Genomic DNA, 18,997 nt, shown 5'->3' on the forward strand with positions numbered 1-18,997 from the left:
TCTGCCAACGCATAAAAAAGAGGATATTAATGAGGGTGCATCCCCTGCTCCCGTCTCTCTGCTTCATATCAAGAGAGGCTTCCAGGTGTTATAAAGTCTCCGGACAGACAAAGAGGGTATCTTATTTTCAAATGCTTGATTCGCTTTAAGGCCAGCATATCACACCTGTAGTTCACATGTACGTTCTGTGTCAGCTTACTAAATAGGGCAGGCGGGGGGTGGGGGTGGGGGTGGGGGGTGGATCTATTAGAGCCTCTAATATTTTAGAAAAAGTGTCAAAAATCAGCTGTAAATTATACAACCTTGGCCAGGCCCAGGGCCCATAAACTTACAGGGGCTTGTTTGCACCTATCAAAATAGAGATGTTAACTAGGGATGCACCGAAATGAAAATTCTTGGCCGAAACCGAAAACCGAAAATGAGGAAACCAGGGCTGAAAACCGAAAACCGAAACACCGAAAGAAATTATTATGCCAATTATTAGTACCATTGCACTTATGGCTATGACTGTGTACTAACCTCACTAAAATCAATTGCAATTGCAAAAATTAATATTAATGCTTCAAAGAATAAATCAATTACAAAATTATGTAAATATTTATTAAGCACTTCATTCCAACAATACACAATATAAAATAAAATAAAATACAAAATAAAATGTTAAATCGACCACACTCATGTATACATTAAATCAGTGGTTCTCAACCTTTTTTCAATCATGTCCTCCCTGTGAAGTATTTTTTCAGCTAAGTACCCCCCCAACAGCACAAAGCTTTTTGGCCAAAAAGAAAGACATTAAAGAGTGCTGTGACAGCCGTCTGATTTATCAAACTTCGTAACTGATAAACACTTTCAAATTACAAATATTAGATTTTTTTTTCATACATTTTAAATATTAAAAATGAATGACTAAAGTCATGGCACATCTTCTCATCTCTAAATGTGAGAAATTAAATTAATGTAGCTGTTGAAAAGAGTGACTGGAAAGGCTTTAAACCCAGAAGTGTGCAAACCTCTGCTCGGCTGCAGTGGTCTCTCTGGAACAATTTGGAAATAAAAACAGAGTTAGAAAGAACTAAAAATCTGTAAATAATAAACAAGTTATAAAAAAGACTTCTCTCTTCTCAAACTGAAATCATGAACTTAGTTATAGATCAGCATTTCTTCACAAAAAATAAATCATAAATCTTTTTATGAATGGAGTAATTTTGAATACAGTGATTGACAGGCATGCTCCAGTGTGGGTCAAACCATTCTGCCATGGGGGAGACTCAGGGGGTTTTAGGGTGATTAAATTTAAGAGCATACAAAATATTAACTCCAGTTTAGAAACTTAAGGTCCTTACACTCTATATGCAATTTTTTCATGCAAATTATTAACACAAAATATTTACATTTAGAACCTGTAGAACCTGAAGCTTCCTCACCTGCAACATTATTTCGCAGTGCGACATTGCTGCAGATATTTAAGTAGGGCATTTGCGCTCATATGGACATGTCGGGCTGCCTGTTGCCTGTCTCCTCGCTACCAGGCTAAAAAAAAGAGGCAAAAACACAAGCACTGATACAGACAGATATGAGGAGATATCAAACATCAGGTGGTGTTGGAGAGCAGGACGTTTTTGTTCCTCTGTCTACCTTAAAAATCGGCACCACCACCATGTGCGCTCGTCGGAGCGAAACTCACACAGCTGGAGCTGTTTCTAAACTAACGGGACTTTAGTGAAATATTTACCGACACAGTCTCCTCTGACCTCAGACAAACGACTTATAAAAGCTCCAGATCAACCAGCTAAATGACTCCTCTCAACAGTCTGGAACACACACAGGTGAGCCAGTCTGTGTGCTGTGGAGAGACTTAACTCCTCTCACCGCGAGCCTCAGCTGGGCAATATTATAACTCTTATTGATCATATTTGACATACAATGAATGAAAAGTCAGTCCCTCCTCGTACAAACTAGGCTAGCACAGTGAATGAAACAGTGAAACAAAACGGCACTGACCTCCTGGCTGTGCGTAAAAGTGCCGCGTTACGCACGGAGTGAAGGACAGAGAGGGACAAACCTCCTTTTATCTTCCGCTTCAATGAATATCACTGTTTATCAAAGGACAGAGAAAACACACCGCAGACATTAGCAGCACGAATGTGATTTTAGAATGCAATATACTCGTGTAGCTCCTGACGTGCGAAGAAAGGCGCTTTTTTTCTTAAATAGTCTGCATGTATTTTAAAATCTCGCCAACCTCCTGGAGTGCCTTCACATACGCGTACCCCTATTTGAGAACCACTGATCCAAGCGCGTGCTGGCCGCGGTTTTTGCTTGCGTCATCATAACGTCGTGTTTCGGCCTTGTTGTTTCGGTGATTAAAGTCTTTTGGCCAAAAACCGAAAATGCACTTTTGGGCCATTTTCTGCCGAAAATTTTCGGTGGCCAAATTTTCGGTGCATCCCTAATGTTAACAATATTAAGATTTTATAACATGATAATCATGACCTAAGTTATGATGTTATCAGCGTTATTACGGTATTGTTATAATTTTCCAAAAATGTAAAAAAGTACAGATTCATCATTCAAATTCATTTAATCAAATTTGATGATAAAAACACTGTAAATCAAATTAGCAGCATGGAGACTAGTCTATATACTTTGTACAAACGTTGAAAGTAAACATGAAAACCTTATCAAACGTGCATTAGCTAAGGTAGGGGAGACTGGGGACAGTTGCAACAAGGGACGGTTGCAACAAGCCTTATTTCTCCAATCAGAAACATGCTAGAGTGATGACACTCACACTGCACATGCTCAGTTAGACCATCTGCCCACCAAGAAGAGAAAAGCCATATTGAGCATCTGGTCCTGCTAGTATCAAGACAAAGTTGTTTTGGGGGTATGAAAGTAGCGTTTTTCATGAGCTGTATTTTCGTCATACTGTGCTGATTTTTTGTATGAATTAATCCAAACTTACCTAGTTTGAGTCATTGTTTTGTTGACTATTCATTGACATGGTTAGCATGTGCCAATGTCAGTGTGGCTAGCTAGCACATGATGTTATAACTGACCCCAGGTTTGGGGTCAGTTGCAACATCTGAATTCCTCTATTCAAATGAATATTGTGATTGATATGTCATATGTAGCCATCTTTAAATGGTATGGGTAATTAGCAGACACGTAAGTTTAATATGTAAAGATTTGGTGTGCCTAGTCCAAATAGTCTCTGAGTAACTGAGAGTAATGTAAAAAGTGTTGCAACTGTCCCCAGTCTCCCCTACTTTGTTGATAAGGTTGTCAAAACTTTTGATACTTTGATAGTATTTTGATACCACATGCCTTATGTGAGAGATCATCCATTATTTTTACTGTTTTGTAGTGTTGTAGTACTCAAGACTGGTCTTGGTCTTGAGACCGGTCTCAAGACCACATTTTGAATGTCTTGGTCTTGTCTCTGACTCGAGAGCATTTTTACTCGGTCTTGTCTCAGTTTTACACTGGCCGAACTTGGGATATTCCATCAAGACCAGTTGAGACCAGCACTGATCTGCTATTCTCCAACTTCATTAATGTGATAATAAGGAGAAGCACTTGCTAAAACAACAAATAGCTACACCTGCAGAAACTCGCACAGTTCATCTTATTTCTAGTCAGAAATACCTCTGAACACTTACTCTATGCCTCATTCACCTGACAAATCTAGATAAACATCTCATTTTCAGAGATTTAAAATGATTCCACTCTGGTTGATGGCTTTTAAACACATACAAAGATTTATTTTTTATAAGAAGTTAGTTGAACAAATTTGTTAAGATTTGAGATTTTTGCATGTTGTGCTTTGAAAGAGTTGCAGACATCTTGTTTTTATCTGTCATATTTATCAAAGGGAAAACTACTGTTCGACCTTGTCATGCTTTTTTTAAATTGATTTTAATGGTCTTGGTCTTGTTTCGGTCTCTGTCTTGACTCGGATAGTGTGGTCTTTAGTACAACACTACTGTTTTGACCAGAATTAGTAAAAGTTAAGCAAATTTTGAGTTATGACGTTAAAAAGCTCATAACTCCTTTTGTTGTATCTATGTTATACTGCAGAAAAAGGAAGCCTGTTTGTCATTCTCACAAGGTGAACACATTATGACAATCTACTCATCTTACACTCAAACAATTCTTATTTCCTACTGTCTTTGAATGCGTCATGAATAGAACAGGAGGTCAGCTCGATAAGTGAGCTAATTAACCTCTATGCCAATATCAATGCAGATTTCAACACTGGATTATTATTTTTAACTAACAGGAGCTGCTTCATAGTTTGGGAGTGCTTTCATTGACTTCTTGAGTAGATGAGGAGCAGAAAAATCAAGTGTTTATACTACTCCTAGGGTCTGAAGTTTTTTTTTTCCAGTCAAGCCATTGGTCAAAGGTTGGTTTCTGCATTTTGGCTTAATTTGACTCATAATGCTAATGTGTTTTGAGTTTGTGAATTGATTAACCTATGGCTAACTGCTCCTTATGCCTACTTGTCTTGTCTGAACTTTGACAAACCGTCACAGTGAATGGGGCCGACAAGAGCAGAGGAGAGACACAGCAATACCTCTTCCTCCCTGACTGTATTTCTCCCATTCACCTCAGTAAACTGACCATCATAGCATGCTGTCTGGATAATATCAACCATGATATTAAAGCACGGTTAACACAACTATCATGACAGTAAAAATGCTAACTAATTAAATGCTAATGATCATTAATGTATGCACAGTGTGATAACTGTGGGGGAATGTTATCACAGTTATCATTAATACCAGTAGCTGTTTCATCTCAACTCTGCAGCATACATTTCCTTACAGAAACATCAGGATGCCAGAAAATAAAACAGAAAAAACATGACAAATTTAATGCTACATAACAACATAATTTTAAAAAGAGAATAAAAAAAATAGGTGGAAAGTGGCAAAAAATTGCCAAAAAACTGCAAAAATGAGTAAAAACTGGCAAAAAAAAAAAGTGGCAAGAATGGGTGTTAAGTGGCTAAACAGTAGAAAAATGGACAGAAAGTGTCAAAAGAGTGGCATTAAAGGGTAAAAAAAACAGCCAAGTTGGGTTACAGGTGGTAAAAAGGGGCAAAAACTACAAAACAGGTTCAAGGTGACAAAAAGAGGGAAAAAACAGCAAAAAATGGATTAGTAATGGCAAATAATTAGCAAAATGAGCAAATATGTTGAAAAGGGTTTAAAAAGTAGCATGAACAAAAAATTCCAACAACCAAACCCCATAGTGGTTCAACACACTTTTCAGGTCCCAAATGAAATCACTGTTAGCCAGGACGCTAGCACCAATTCTTCAGATCCAACACCCATCCATTGATATCAATAAATCACAACTGGGGAGGGCCCATTCCCATTTTTTTCAGGGGCCCGGCCAATTCTGTGGGCAGGCCTGTGTATGGCTCGCAACAATTCCATTGCAACAGCAAAAAGGAGTAGAAATACTGGACACCCTTGTCTTGCACCTCTTTGTAAATGGAAATGTGTGGAAAGGTTATTGTTAGTGCAGACTGCAGCCATCTGAAGAAATAAAGAGTTTTAATCCAAGATAAACATTTTGGGCCAAAGCCAGAAGAGCCAAAGTCTTCTAACTAGTCATATTTAGTCTGGCTATTGCATCAACCTCTGTCTGTTGCATCAAACACCATTCGCCTGTGATTCTTGAAAAATGTTCTCATTCTTTTTGTTTATTCCATGTTTTTACAAGCCAGTATTTCAAAGGAGGAAAAAAAAGGATTTTTAGAGGCTTTTCCAGGAGGACAAGAGATGAATTTAAGAGGAAACACTGACACAGTCATTTTTTTGGCGTGAAAACGGTTTAAACAACAAAATGTTGAATGCTGGCTGTGGGCAGCTCCATTGCAAACCATTCAAAATCCAATTGTGCCCGTGTTTACCAGGGAAAGATTTAGCTGGTAAACAAACAGGCAAGCATGGGAATAGATGAATGCATGCTATATGATTGAATATATACACATCGCTGCAAACATGCTCACACATATACATACACGCACAACAGAATAATTCCCAAGAGCTTCCACGAGGCACAGAGCGCAGTCATCTAGTTTTAACTACTTCTTAAATGGCAGCGCGCTTGTGTGTGTGTGCGTGTGTGTGCGTGTGTGGAGGGAAGCTTCCTTACGTGGCTACGCTGAAATTAATTAAGTTCTCCTCACATCGTGAACTTCAGAGAAAAGAAGAGAAGATGAGAAAGAATGAGTAAAGATAGACGAAGGAAGAAGAGGTGTTTGTGCTGGTGTGGGTTCATTTAGCAATCTGGGTTAAAGAGATGGCAGAGAGGATCTTTTACACACAAACATATGCAGAGAGAGAAAGAGACAGAGAGTTGTGTCCAGAGAGATTATCTCAAACTCTAGAGGATGGATTGTGTGCGTCTTTGTGGCTGTGTGCGTACAGTGTCAGGCCTTCACTCAGTATTTATAAAGTGAGGGGGTAATGTGGAAGTAATGACTGGGAGCTTGTTGTTTACCACCACAGATCGGCAGTTTATAACACTAATGAATGTGGATAAATGTGCATGCACGCCTCTGCGCGGTTGTTTGTGTGTACCTAGCCCAGAAGTATGAGGTATTCTCAGACTGTGTTATTGTAAAGGTGTGGGAGCTATCAAGATTAACTATGAATAGAGCTGTAATGCAGGAAATGTGGTTACGGAAAGAGGTGGTGTATGTGTGAGTGCCTTTGTGTGTGTTTAGACAGTGGTCTAAAGGGTCATTACAGGGATTGGTAACTGACTATTTCCTTTACAGAGACCCCTAATCCTTTAACACACACACTCAGAAGAAGTGGGAATGACAGGGCAAAGCAATGTCCTATCAGGAGATGAAAGCAGGTCCTGCTGTTAATGCAGTGCATCGCTATAGAAACCATGGGCGTCACCAGAGTAACCCCAGGTAAATACAGGTGAGGGAGAAGATCAAGGGGGGAGATAATTGTGTCATGCTGCTTTGATGGGAAGTGGACAGGCAGGAGGGTTAATAGCAAAGAGCTGCACGTTTCCTACAGTTGAGACATGTTTGTTGTTCAGACTTTTATGATTACACTCGCTGTTTTGAACTATAACAGATGATAAATGTGTTTTATCCTGTATTAAAGGTGGCATTTGTCACTTAATTACTCTTTTAATCATGATCAGAACATCTGTACTTGAAATGAACAATATCAAAATATTTTTTTTTTCATATTGTCAGCACACTGCAAACAAGACACTAAAAAAATAATCACACAATTGAACGGCCCCCAACCACCAAAGAACAATGCAATCTAAGATGGCACATTGTGTCCCTGCCAACACTTACCAGCCAAATACCCATGAATCTGTAAGAGCCAAACTATGCAATGCCTTTGTTTTATGCAGTCTTGAATGTTTGCCCGTTTTCAGAATGTGCATCCTTCCAACAACTAACTACTCTCTGATCAAATCAAAGCAAATCAGTCATTGTGAAAAAGAAACGCTAACTTTGCAAAGCAGATGGATAGGCCAGACTCCACGTCTGTCATCAGGATGACCCATCTTGCAAAGCGTCAAGCTGAAATGCTTTTCTCCTAGTTAGTGAATGACTGGATTGATCAGATTCTGTGAAGAATGAGGCAGTAGCTATGTAGCTAAGCTTGATGATATTTAGTTAATTTGCTGCCTTGTCTGACTCAAAGGCTTTTGGCATTCAGGAGAGAAGGTTTGAGAGATTGTCATTCTTTTACAAAGAATGATACCCTCACCAACTTTCACTTGGGTATGGTATTACTGCCATGTGTTTATAAACCACATTATATGAGCACTTGTTGGCAAGCAGGTGCAAACACAGCGAATGTAGCACACACGTCTATAGTGCTTCATTCTATTCTTTGAACGAAACACTATGAGCTTTTTTCTTAGGTTTTTATCGATGAAACGACAAAAACTGCTGAAAATTTTTGAAAGAAATGTATCATTTTTTCCCCCTGGGTTATCATGGGGGGCGGGGCTCAGAGGAAAAAAAGGCTGGGAACCACTGTTCTAGATTAAAATAGTGCTATAAAATGCTGTTCCCACATGATGATATCAGTGCTGTTGGTTAGCAGCTGTTTATATTGGTGTAAAGAGCATTGTGGCAGAAGGGCATCAGTCATCAAGAACTACAGTGGATACTAGTGGTGGGCAGCTACGTTACAGTTTAGATGGAGCATTTGATTGAGACTGTGGGCTTAAAAAAATAAAAAATATTAATAAACAGTTTAACAATTCAAATTCAGTGCTGGTTTTTCAGGCCGATACGGATTATTGGTAAATGATATTTGTAAGTTATATGCATTTATCATGATGCACATAATGTACTTTATTTGGAAAAAGTAAAACTGCATGATGAAAAAAAGAAGGATAATAAACAATTTACCCTGAGGCCTATCCGCATTAGGAATGGCACTGAGCAACACAATAGCAGAAGGAAAACAGGAAGTGATGCTATAAGCTCACTGTGTCAGTGGCACCCAGGTTTAAGTGTTGATTGGCCAGAACTCATGTGAAAACTAGCCAGACTGTTGCAGACAGGACATTTGGTGAGACTAAGGAGAGTGAAAAAAAAGCCAAAGGGGAAGACACACTGCGGCGCAATCAAATTTGCACACTTTTGATATTAATTAATTTACAGATTATCAGCTAATTATCGGCAACAACAATCCACCAGGCTGATAATTGTTCTACCCACAAAAAGTATCTATAGCATCTTCATAACAGACTTTTACAACATGTTATAACAGACGTGGCAACATAATAAGCATCAACAGTCAGGCTAAACTGATGCAAAACTGAGATGATTTCTCAGACTATAATTGTATGATCAAAATCTACAACCACAACATCCCAAATGGATAGTAAAAATGAAACACAAAACCTGTTCTTGACTTGTTGCTCAGAAAAAAAAGAAAATGTGTTCAAAAGTGCCTAATAAATATAAAATAAACATAAAAATTTTGAAAGTACCTTCATGACCAATGATTTTATCCAGGGACGGTCTGACAAAACCAACAAACACACCAACAGGATTAAAGACACGCCATATTGTCAGCTGCAACGGCACCAATTCCGTATGTAGAGCAGGTGTGCAGTATCAGCTGTTGTGCTATTATTGAAGGCCTGGTACAACCTGGATAATAATCACATCATTTACCAGTGTCATGTCAGGAAAATTGGATTTACTCTATACACTAATCTAGTTTACATTTTAAAAAAAAACAAATACGCACATAATACCCTGTCATTCATGACAAATGACTCGCAGCACAACAGCTGAAAATAAAGCTGCTTTTTCATATCAGCAGGCTATATTTTGCCTTATTTGCTGGCTTAAAAGCTGCACTTTAATATGAGGACAAAATCTAAAAAACAGGATATTCCATATGATTTAAGCATATGCAATAACAACACAATGATACCAAAATGAACAATGATTGCACCTCATTACTAATTCAAGGTAAACAGCAACATTTGGTTGACTGACAGACTAGACTGATGTATATCCTGTCTTGTTCTGTAAAAAAGAGCAGTTGTATGACATTGTTAGATTGTTAAAACACCTATTGTGTTGCTGTATTTATCTTGAGAGTGAAACAAGTGTCTAGTCATCCCTGAAACAGCTGCTGTATGCCACCAAGGGAATAGTTAAAGGGCTGGAAAAGTCATCTACTGCCAGGAGGCTCAAAATTTCTGCTTTAGGGGAAAAAAGCCACAAACAAAGGCCCAGACAAAAAATACAAGTGACTAAATGCTGTGATTCTTGACCTGGTGCTCCATTCAGCAAACAAGTTTTTGTGTCAGGATGAATCAGCATCATCTATTTTAACTTCACACAATGTTTGGAAGACACTAAACGATGAGCTGTGATGAACACTCACTGGTCATAGCGCAAAGTCGGCATCACTACCTCAAAGAACACAGGCTGGAAAAAAAAAAGCTGCTCCTGCTGACTCAGCACGTCGGCCTCTTCTTCTATTTCCATAGCAACACATTCATTCTCATCTACAACCCTTAAAACGTGATGGAGAGAGGTCTGTTTGACCCGTGTGACTCCTTCAATAACTGTGTGTAGAAGTGTATGTGTAGTGCACGGGTGGCAGTGCATTAGTGTGTCACTCAAATATAGATTTAACTCCCGTTGCGAGGCCCCCACTCTTTGTGTGCAGGGGTGGCGCACACCCACACCCCACTGTTAAAGGAGATTAATTCACACTTTCATCACCAAGTCTTGGTCCAGAGGGAGCCTGGAGGAGACCTGGGTAAAGTGACTGCAGGGGACTGCAGAGGGTAATGGGTTATAGGTGTGTGAGTGTGTTAGTGTGTGTGTGAGTTCAGTGACCATAAAGGCTACATCCACAGTGAAGTGCTCTCTCAGTGGGGCCCTAAAACAAACACAGACCGACCCCTGCTAAGAGATGAGTGTGCACATTAGAGTGGATGTGTCCAATTGTGCACGAGGGCTTGAGATTTTGCAAATATTTGTCCTTTTTTCACTATAATTATTCATTTTTTAACTTTAAGGCTGTTTTAAATGTTGGATTATTTATTTGATTTTTTTTTTTAATTTGGAAAGCAATACATTAAGATTTCTATACACAGAACAGTGTTTCTCAAACTTTTTTTTACCGATGACCCACTTTAACCCAACAACTTTATCCTAAATTATTGCTTATAAAGTCTGCCTTCTGCTCCATCCTTAGCTGCTTAGTTGAGCTGATAGCTGGTGTTAGCTTGGCGTTAATTCTGGGTTCACTCGAGTCCTGGCCTGGCACTTTCTGTTTTACAAGCCTGCAAGAAGCAACTTCACCTCAACTTCTTGGGCCTTCCAGAGGGTAGACTGTTCCGTCTGACTTTATAACCAGGGCTGAGCAAGCTCACTGAGCAGAGAGCCCCACCTCCTCCTACATGTGTCAGAGCTGCAGTCACATGTGTGCTGGGATGCTTTTACTCAGTATCATGAGAGAGTTCTCTAATGCAACTAGTTTATCCTCTATAGTTGTGTATGAACCGATGTCCTGCTTGTTTTACGTCCAAGACAGCGCTGAATTCGTTGAGTAAAGCTAGGGGAAACACCGCAGTGCATGTCTTTGCTTTTTATACTGGTACACTGGCTGCACTCGTATATAGGATGCAGCAAACTTTTCAAATTAGAAAGTAGGTATTTAAAGTTGATATTAGGGTACATCATTCATTAGACAGGCATAAAGGAGAGCAATGACTACAGCTGAAACTGCAGGCAAACTCCTGGCAGCTTTGGGGTGCTGAAGCATTGCTAATTTTGGAAAATTTAGACAGTTTGAAACAGTTTGCCTGGAATTATTAGTAATTAGAAACTAGAAACCACCCAGAATTGGTTGCCTGCAACTTCTTTTGTTGCAATGGTATCAAAACATGCCATGTAGTATGATTTTGCTAGTATATTAAAGTTTAAAAACCTGACACTGACACCCCCAGGTGAAGGCAATGAACTAATCTAAGACATATTTTTCAGCTTTGTGACAGCTAAGTCCTTAAACCGTAAAATATATCAATGAAATGTTGGGATTACACATGAAAATGACTTGTCCTGACTTTTCCCTAAAGACATTTATTAGTCTCTATTGTTGCATGTATCCTTCATGTGTTAGCTTTTCCCCTCATACCAGACATGAGCATGGGCCTGTAGGGACCACTAAAGTTTATTGAGTGAATTGAAATGGAGTGTTAAGTGTTAGTGGAAATGTCACTGAAGGTTTGGATTCCTGTTCATCGCCGTGAATGACTGACTGCTCACTGCTGCTGCACTTCATCACACCAAAGCGCTCCACTGCCTCAATCAATGCGCGGCCTGCCTGATAAAGTCTTGTTGTACTAAGCAGGGGGGGTGAGCGTGAAAGCTGATGGTAACGCCTTTGTTATCCTGATTATTCACTGCAGCCCTCAAACTGGAGACATCACTGCACTCAGAGAGAAACATGAACACACCTGCTTAGACCACCCTCATGCATTCAATCTCTTCTTTATCAGAGAGCACACAATACAAGCTCACCTCAGACATAATGAGACACAACATAAAGTGTTGAGTCTGGAAATCTTACCTTTCTCAGAAGACAACACAAGTAAGAAAAGCTGACAACGAGGTGAGGTCATCACTACTGTTTCTACCACGAAGCATCTCTAAAAATCTCATGAATCTAGTGTTTTTTTGCATGATCTATCTCGACACAATGCCAACTTGCATTACTCACAGTTTTTTTCAGATGAAACAGAGCTGCCAGTTCAATACACAGCTTTAGCTATTGGTTTCTCCTTTTTTTAAATCAGCTCCTCCCCAAACTCCCACATTAGCCTACATGAGTCTCATGTTTCACCTGTAAGAAGCAGTTTCCCATAAGCGCTGGATGTTAGCCGGACAGTGAAACATTTCCTGTCTTTTGTGCACTTGCTGTTTTAAGTCTCTTGGACATCACATTCAACTACATGTGTTTTTAATCCGTCAGTAGAGGAAGAGATACCTCTGAATAATAAAGATAAAGCCAAGGCTATGGAAACATCTGAAGAGTTTAGAGCAGCACCTAATTTGTCTGAGCATCCAAAAGACACCTATATAGAATAATGTGGCACTGCTCCATTTTGGTGTGCTCATGGTTTTAATCACTGGGTTGGTTCTAAGCAACACTATGTGTGCAAAAATGGTGCAAAAATGCTTGTTCGTTGTTGGTTTGCCTGACCTCTCATTCAAGTCTTTGACTTCTCAGTGACAGGTCTACATTTCTTTTATGGACCTATGCCACTTCTCTTCCATGCACCTGTCTACCAACAGTGCATCATGCAGCACTGAGCACCTAGCATGAAAATGCATGAATTGAAACATTAACTCATCCATGAATGCACTGAAAAATGACATTCGAGTGGTCATTTTTGGACCTTGTACATAAACTAAAAAATGGTTAAAATTGTGCAAAAGATAATGCATTGATGCACTGCACAGCAGGTGAACAAGACTCCACTCCTCTTCCAATGAGGTAATGAAACCTCACACTACTGCAGCCTCTGGGCAAGTGGGCTTCACCAGAACTGTAGCAACAACAGTATCAGACAGGTGACCCCCCTCAGTCTAGTCTGTCTCTCTTCCTGTCTCTCTCACTCTGTTCTATTTAATTATACCTCAGTGGCACCACAGGAAAGACAGCCTCATTATACCACACCAGGGAATACCACTGACAACAACTGCTAATTCTTCAGCAAAACAATCAATGCACAACAATACACATCAGTCAATAAGACGTGTCATCTTCAGCATTATGACAACCCGCTGAATGCACATCTGCTGTCACATGGAAGCAATGTTTTCTTGTTTTCAATAACCTGGACTCCGCTATCAGTATTTCTCTTTTATTTGTGATGGAACAATCTGCTGCATTCTGTGAAAGAGTGGATATTCAGATCACAGCACTGTCTATAAATTTGCATCTATAACCACACAGCATCTGGATATCTGTGCAGGCAGCACGCTGAACACACTGTTCCCTATTTCCAGAAACCTCAGAAATAAACAGCGGGCAATTCGTCTGAACAACTGTCAAAACCTCACTCCTCCAAATGCTTCTGCTGTACTTTCCAGTAGAGCTTAGTGGAAACCAAACTTTAAGTTTTGTTGTATTTTGTGTAAGTCAAGCTGAAAGAGGTTGTTGACAGTGAGAGAAATGTTGAAGTTTTACTCCTATGTTGGGTTTTAGTGGATATAACATGAGTCATTTGGCGTTTAAACATGCATGAAATGTAGTTTGGGGTTAACAGCTCCACTGGGAGAGAAACTCACACATAACGTGGATGAGAGGAAAGATACCAACCTTAACAGGAGAGCTCCTGACGGCTACCGGCAGCTCTCGGATCGCACTGCCGGGGGGAGAAGCAGATATCCCGGCTGCGTACCCCTGCAGCGAGCCCCCAGCCACGGACTGCCTCCCGCCTGCTCCTCCTCCGCTCCCTCGCTGCGGCCGCTGCTTGATACCGTCCAGGAGGCGAACCAGCAGGATGTTAGCCGGCAGGTCGTCCACCCCGCAGTCCACGAGGATGCGGCACTCCGGGCAACGGAGCTCATTCCGTGAGCTGACTATGTTTTCCAGGCAGCGGCGGCAGAAGGTGTGCTGGCACGGCAGTACCTTGGCCGTGGTGTCCAGGCGCTCCAGGCACACCGAACACTCCAGCAGATCCAGCAGCGACGAAGACTCGTCCATGTCGGTGGAGAGGGTGAGCATCTGGGCTTCAGTGTCCGTGGAGACGCCGCGGGGACTGGTTCGTGTACCGAAGAAATGAACTGGGGGCACAGAACATTCTGGTTCCGGTGGGAAGCAGCCAACGGACGCCCCACGACGGACTCCCCGCGCACCGAGCAGTTCCTCCTGTTGTTGTGAATGTTCTCCGCTGCTCTGTTCCTCTCTCCGTCACCCTCAACGTGCTTCTGTTTCTCGCTCTTCCTCTCTGTGTCTCCCCCTCTCTCCAGCAGCTGTGCAGAAAGCGGTGAGGTCACGCTCTCATCATCATCATCATTCGCGCGCCGATCAGAATTGCGGCGCGCGCTCTCGAGACAGAGGAGGATTGATACAGACTGGAAGAAGGAGCGCGAGGGAGGCAGAGAGACTATAATGCACACAAACATCTTCAGTTTCTCTGCCGGATTTTTCGCTTCTCACACATTTTAGCAGGTTAATAAAAAAGAACAGGCCCATCGTTAAGCTAGTCTGTGTAAAACCTTCTTACAAACACGAGCGAATACAACTATCTCACCAGCGATAAACAACGAGAGCCTGTTAACTATATATGCAGTGCACTGGCGTGAAGTGCACTTGGTGATAAACATAAACTACAATATATTTCCAAAGCAGCCTTTAAAGAAGGTCGGGTTGTTTTGTTTAACTTTGCTATCTGTCAATTAACAGTTTGCGAGCTGAAGGTCTACATAAGGACCATTGTCTTTACTGGCTTGGCATCAATCACTTTGGTGTCTCACCTTGTAAAACCCAGCTGACAGGCTAAGACTCCCCTGTTTTACCTCAGTAACCATATCCAGTCAAAACAAACGGGCCTTCTGGAAAAATTGGTTTCCGGCGACACCTGGTGGTCGACAGCAGACTTTTTTTCTTTGCCCTATTTTGGACAAGTGAAATTTCCAAATTTGAACCACACATTTTCTCTGACTGTTTTTTTAACCTCTAAGACCCTGCATGTCGCTGGCATCGGACCAAAACCTCGTACAACCCAAATCATCGCTTTTCAGGGGAAAAAAGTTTGTATTTTTCAATTAGCCCTCAATGGTGATAGTCAGCATCTCTTTGGCATTTGTATTGCTTTAAAATGGGTTAAATCCCACTGACAGTTTAAGTAATTTGCTTGAAATGTTGGGGGAATTTGCTTTGAGTGCTTATATCCTTTAAAATGTCCTGAAAATTTGAGGGCATTTGTGTGGAAAATGTCTTTTTAATGGAATTTTAAGGAATATACTGTATCTGATATTTTTTGCAAATTTGCTAAGAAATTTTGGGGGAAATCTTCCTTTGAAAGGTAGGGAATTTTCCTGAAGTTTTTTGGGTATCAAAAGTCAAAAAAAAATTTTAATGTAATGTTTGGGCTTTATCATAAAATTTCACGCAAAAATTCAGGTATATTACACAAAAAGTTTTATGGGATACTTTACAATACTTTACAAATTTGTTTAAAATTTTGGACTTTTTTTTATTTTACAAAATTTGTGTGGATTGTGGAAAGGAAAATGTACAAGAAATTCTGAACTTTTAGTCGAAATTTTGTCCTTATCAAATCCTTGTGGTACATTTTCAATTCAACAAGAAAAAGGACCACCATACCGCTCTCTATGACTGACACCAGTTCTTACTGACTGAAGACTAATATATGTTCTAAAACTGATCTAGTGCAGCATTTTCTGCAGACACAGGCTCTGTAGGAGATTGTGGATGTCATTTTTGGTCAGAACTAATTCCTGTTCAAAGACAAGGCTAAAGTTTAAATTCATCAGGTCCTTCTAATCCCAAATACGTGGGAGAAACTAAAAATGCATTCCAAAAAAATCATCAGATATTTAGGCTGACATACATATATGACAGTATACACACCTTTTTGGAAGTGGCATGTTTCACATACCGGTGATGGATGATTTTATAATATACCATTTCGGTGATGTTAAATGTTTTTAACTAGTGATAATGAGCCATTTTATTATCAATTTTAGCACAGGTAGCAGAAACAGAATATGGTGTTGTGTTTTAACAGATACAACCTTAGTAGCAATACATAATGTAGGATTATTATGACATGCAGGAATTGTACCACTTATTAGATAAATATTCCAAAAAGATGGTAAACATAACATTTGCTGAAGATGAACACTGTAATTTGCTATGTGATGGACACAGCAAACTTAACTGTGTTTGCCTGCGCGTGTGTGTGTGGGTTGTTTCTCAGCCGTGACTGCAGGCTTGCTCTGCCTGTCCACCTGTTCAGACCTGCTCCACTCTTACATTCAGCCCTAGAGGGGTGTAAGGAGTGATTGAGCCAAATGTGTGTGTACGATTGTCCCTGTTTGTGTAAGTGTTTATGTGTGTCACTGTGACGCCTTCCTCGGTGAGGGGTGGGCTGTCTATTTACCACCCACGAAGAAAAGTGGAGGGTGGACTGTTCTAGGCATACAATGAGAGAGAGAGTTTGTGTAAGTGTCAGTGTGTGTTAGTGTGTGCCGTTTGCATCCTGCAGCGTGCACACTGATTAGTTGGATACTGAAAATGTTGTGTACTGTAATTTATTTGACACTGTTTACCAAATCATTGCATTTACTGGTTATTATTTCACTGCTGCTGTTCTTCTGTGTCGTCATCAAGGCCACACTTAAGGGGGGATAAAGGGGAGAGCTTTCTGGGGCCCTGCCAAATAGAGCTCACATAGGTCAGAAAAATCATAACATATTTTACATTTAAGCTAAGTAAAAGTCACTCTTATCAAAACAACAAATAAATAATTCTATTCATTTATTCATTCATGCTGTAGTAGATTATAGCCTTTTTCAAAATGCAAAACCATTTTCTTAGAACAGAACTACCTTTTTTTGTAATGTTAACAACGTGGATGGCACACTGGACTAAATCGTTTGGAAAGTAATGTCAGACTTCATAGCTAAAGCCATGATGTGCATAAACACCAGGCTGTCAGGCAAAAAAACAGAGGAAAATTAAGAGGTAAGAAGTGGTTAAAGAGTGGCAAAATTTTTTTAGAAGTAGTAACAATTGGTTAAAAGATGTAAAAATGTAATATGAAGCAGCTAAAAGTGGCAACAATGGGTTAAATGTGGTAAAAATGGGTTACAGAGCCAAGAATATTCAAAAAGTTTCAAAAATGGATCAAAAGTGAAAAATATCGGTAAAAAACTGAGTGATAAAAATGATAACAGAGTGGAAAAAATGGAATATGAAGGGCAGTAAGGTGCAAAAATGGGAGGACAAATGGTGAAAAGCAGTTAAAAAGTGGCAAAATTGGCAACAATGGGTTAAAAGAGACAAAAATGAGATAACTGTGACAAAAATGGGTTATGAAAGCCAAAAAGAGGCAAAAAGTGATGGGCTAAAAAGCGTCAAAATGTGTTAGAAGTGGCAATAATGGTCTACATAGGCATAAATATGCAAAATGTGACAAAATGGCATGTAAAAGAACGAAAAGGTATTAGAAAGTAACAAAAATACCTTTAAAGTGGCAACATTTGGTTCTGAGAGGCAAAATTAGGTTTAAAGTGGCAACATTGGTTAAAAGAGTCAGAAATAGATTATAAAAACGGGTGAAAACAGAGATGGTAAGGGTCTAGTTTCAGCATCAGACCCAATAATAGCTTGACATACTTTTCAGCTCCAAAATGAGGTAGCTGTTAGCCAGGATGCTAGCCCAATGCTACTGATCCAACACACATACTGTACACTGACAGGTGTCAGGTTTTTCAGGGGGCCCCACCAAGTCTGATGATCATATATGTTACATCTATAAATAAAGTCTGGATTGTTGCAAAATAAAAGGTCATTTTGTGTTTGCCCATGCCTCAAAACTGTAAAGAAAAACAAATTTACAGGAGTTTCCGTTCAGAAATTGGAAGAGAAAGTTGTCAGATATCAAAAAGGTTAAGTATTTGTGCCAACACTTGGGTAACTTGAGAACTTTAAACACTTTTTGGCCACGGCTGCAGGACATGGTGTTAATAAATTCAATTAGGCTCAGTCTTTTTGCCTTTGTTGTTGTGGTTAAGCCCTGAATTTGAATGCCTTGGTTACACAGCTGCATACAATACTGGCAACCAGCCCAAACTCATGATGTCTCTCTTGCCCTCTATCATACCAACTCATGCCTCATGCCTGGTGTGTTTCATCTGCTTAATACAATTCTCCACAGCCAATGATTCAGAATTACTGGGGAACTACAGGGAGAATGAACAAAATGATTATTGGATGAAAATCCCCCCTGATCCATTTAAGCAGCATAGCCGCTCTCCCTGTAGGACACAGCACTGTCAATAACAGACAAAAGGTGGATGTTGCTTAAATAGCAAACGTACCAATTAAGGCTGGTAAGTGGCATGTTAGAGATACAGGGGTTAGATTGCTCAGAGGGGAGTTGGGATTTTAATTTGTTCAATAAGGAAACATATGATTAATACACATATGCTGTACATGCTATTTACACACAGAAACGTGACACATGTGAGGCTTTCATGATTTAGAGTCACAATACGCTTCTTTTCCCCCACCAGAGTAATACAGAGTAATAAACACTGACAACAAAGATCTTTTCGAGTGTATGTGTCTAATTTATTGTCATTACACAAGTACTGTATATACCACTTTCACATGACAAGTTCAAGTAAACTTCTTCTTAAACATCATTTATATAGAACTTTACACAACACAGTTGACCCAAAGTG

The 18,997-nt window shown here is 40.0% G+C and overlaps 1 protein-coding gene across 2 annotated transcripts in view; it reads right to left on the minus strand.

Moving 5' to 3' along the window:
• The window catches only part of LOC121522627 (E3 ubiquitin-protein ligase SH3RF3-like), a 180,707-nt gene extending 166,166 nt beyond the window's left edge, over positions 1–14,541 (minus strand). Inside the window, exon 1 of one of the 2 annotated variants that reach the window (XM_041807176.1) lies at positions 13,878–14,541. In XM_041807176.1, coding sequence (XP_041663110.1) covers positions 13,878–14,285 — 408 coding nt within the window. In that variant the 5' untranslated portion in view covers positions 14,286–14,541. The remainder of the gene's footprint in view (positions 1–13,877) is intronic. The other variant, XM_041807177.1, reaches the window with a different exon arrangement.
• Between the last annotated feature and the right edge of the window lie 4,456 nt (positions 14,542–18,997).

Source organism: Cheilinus undulatus, linkage group 15, assembly GCF_018320785.1.
Source record: "Cheilinus undulatus linkage group 15, ASM1832078v1, whole genome shotgun sequence".
NCBI classification, from domain to species: Eukaryota; Metazoa; Chordata; class Actinopteri; order Labriformes; family Labridae; genus Cheilinus; species Cheilinus undulatus.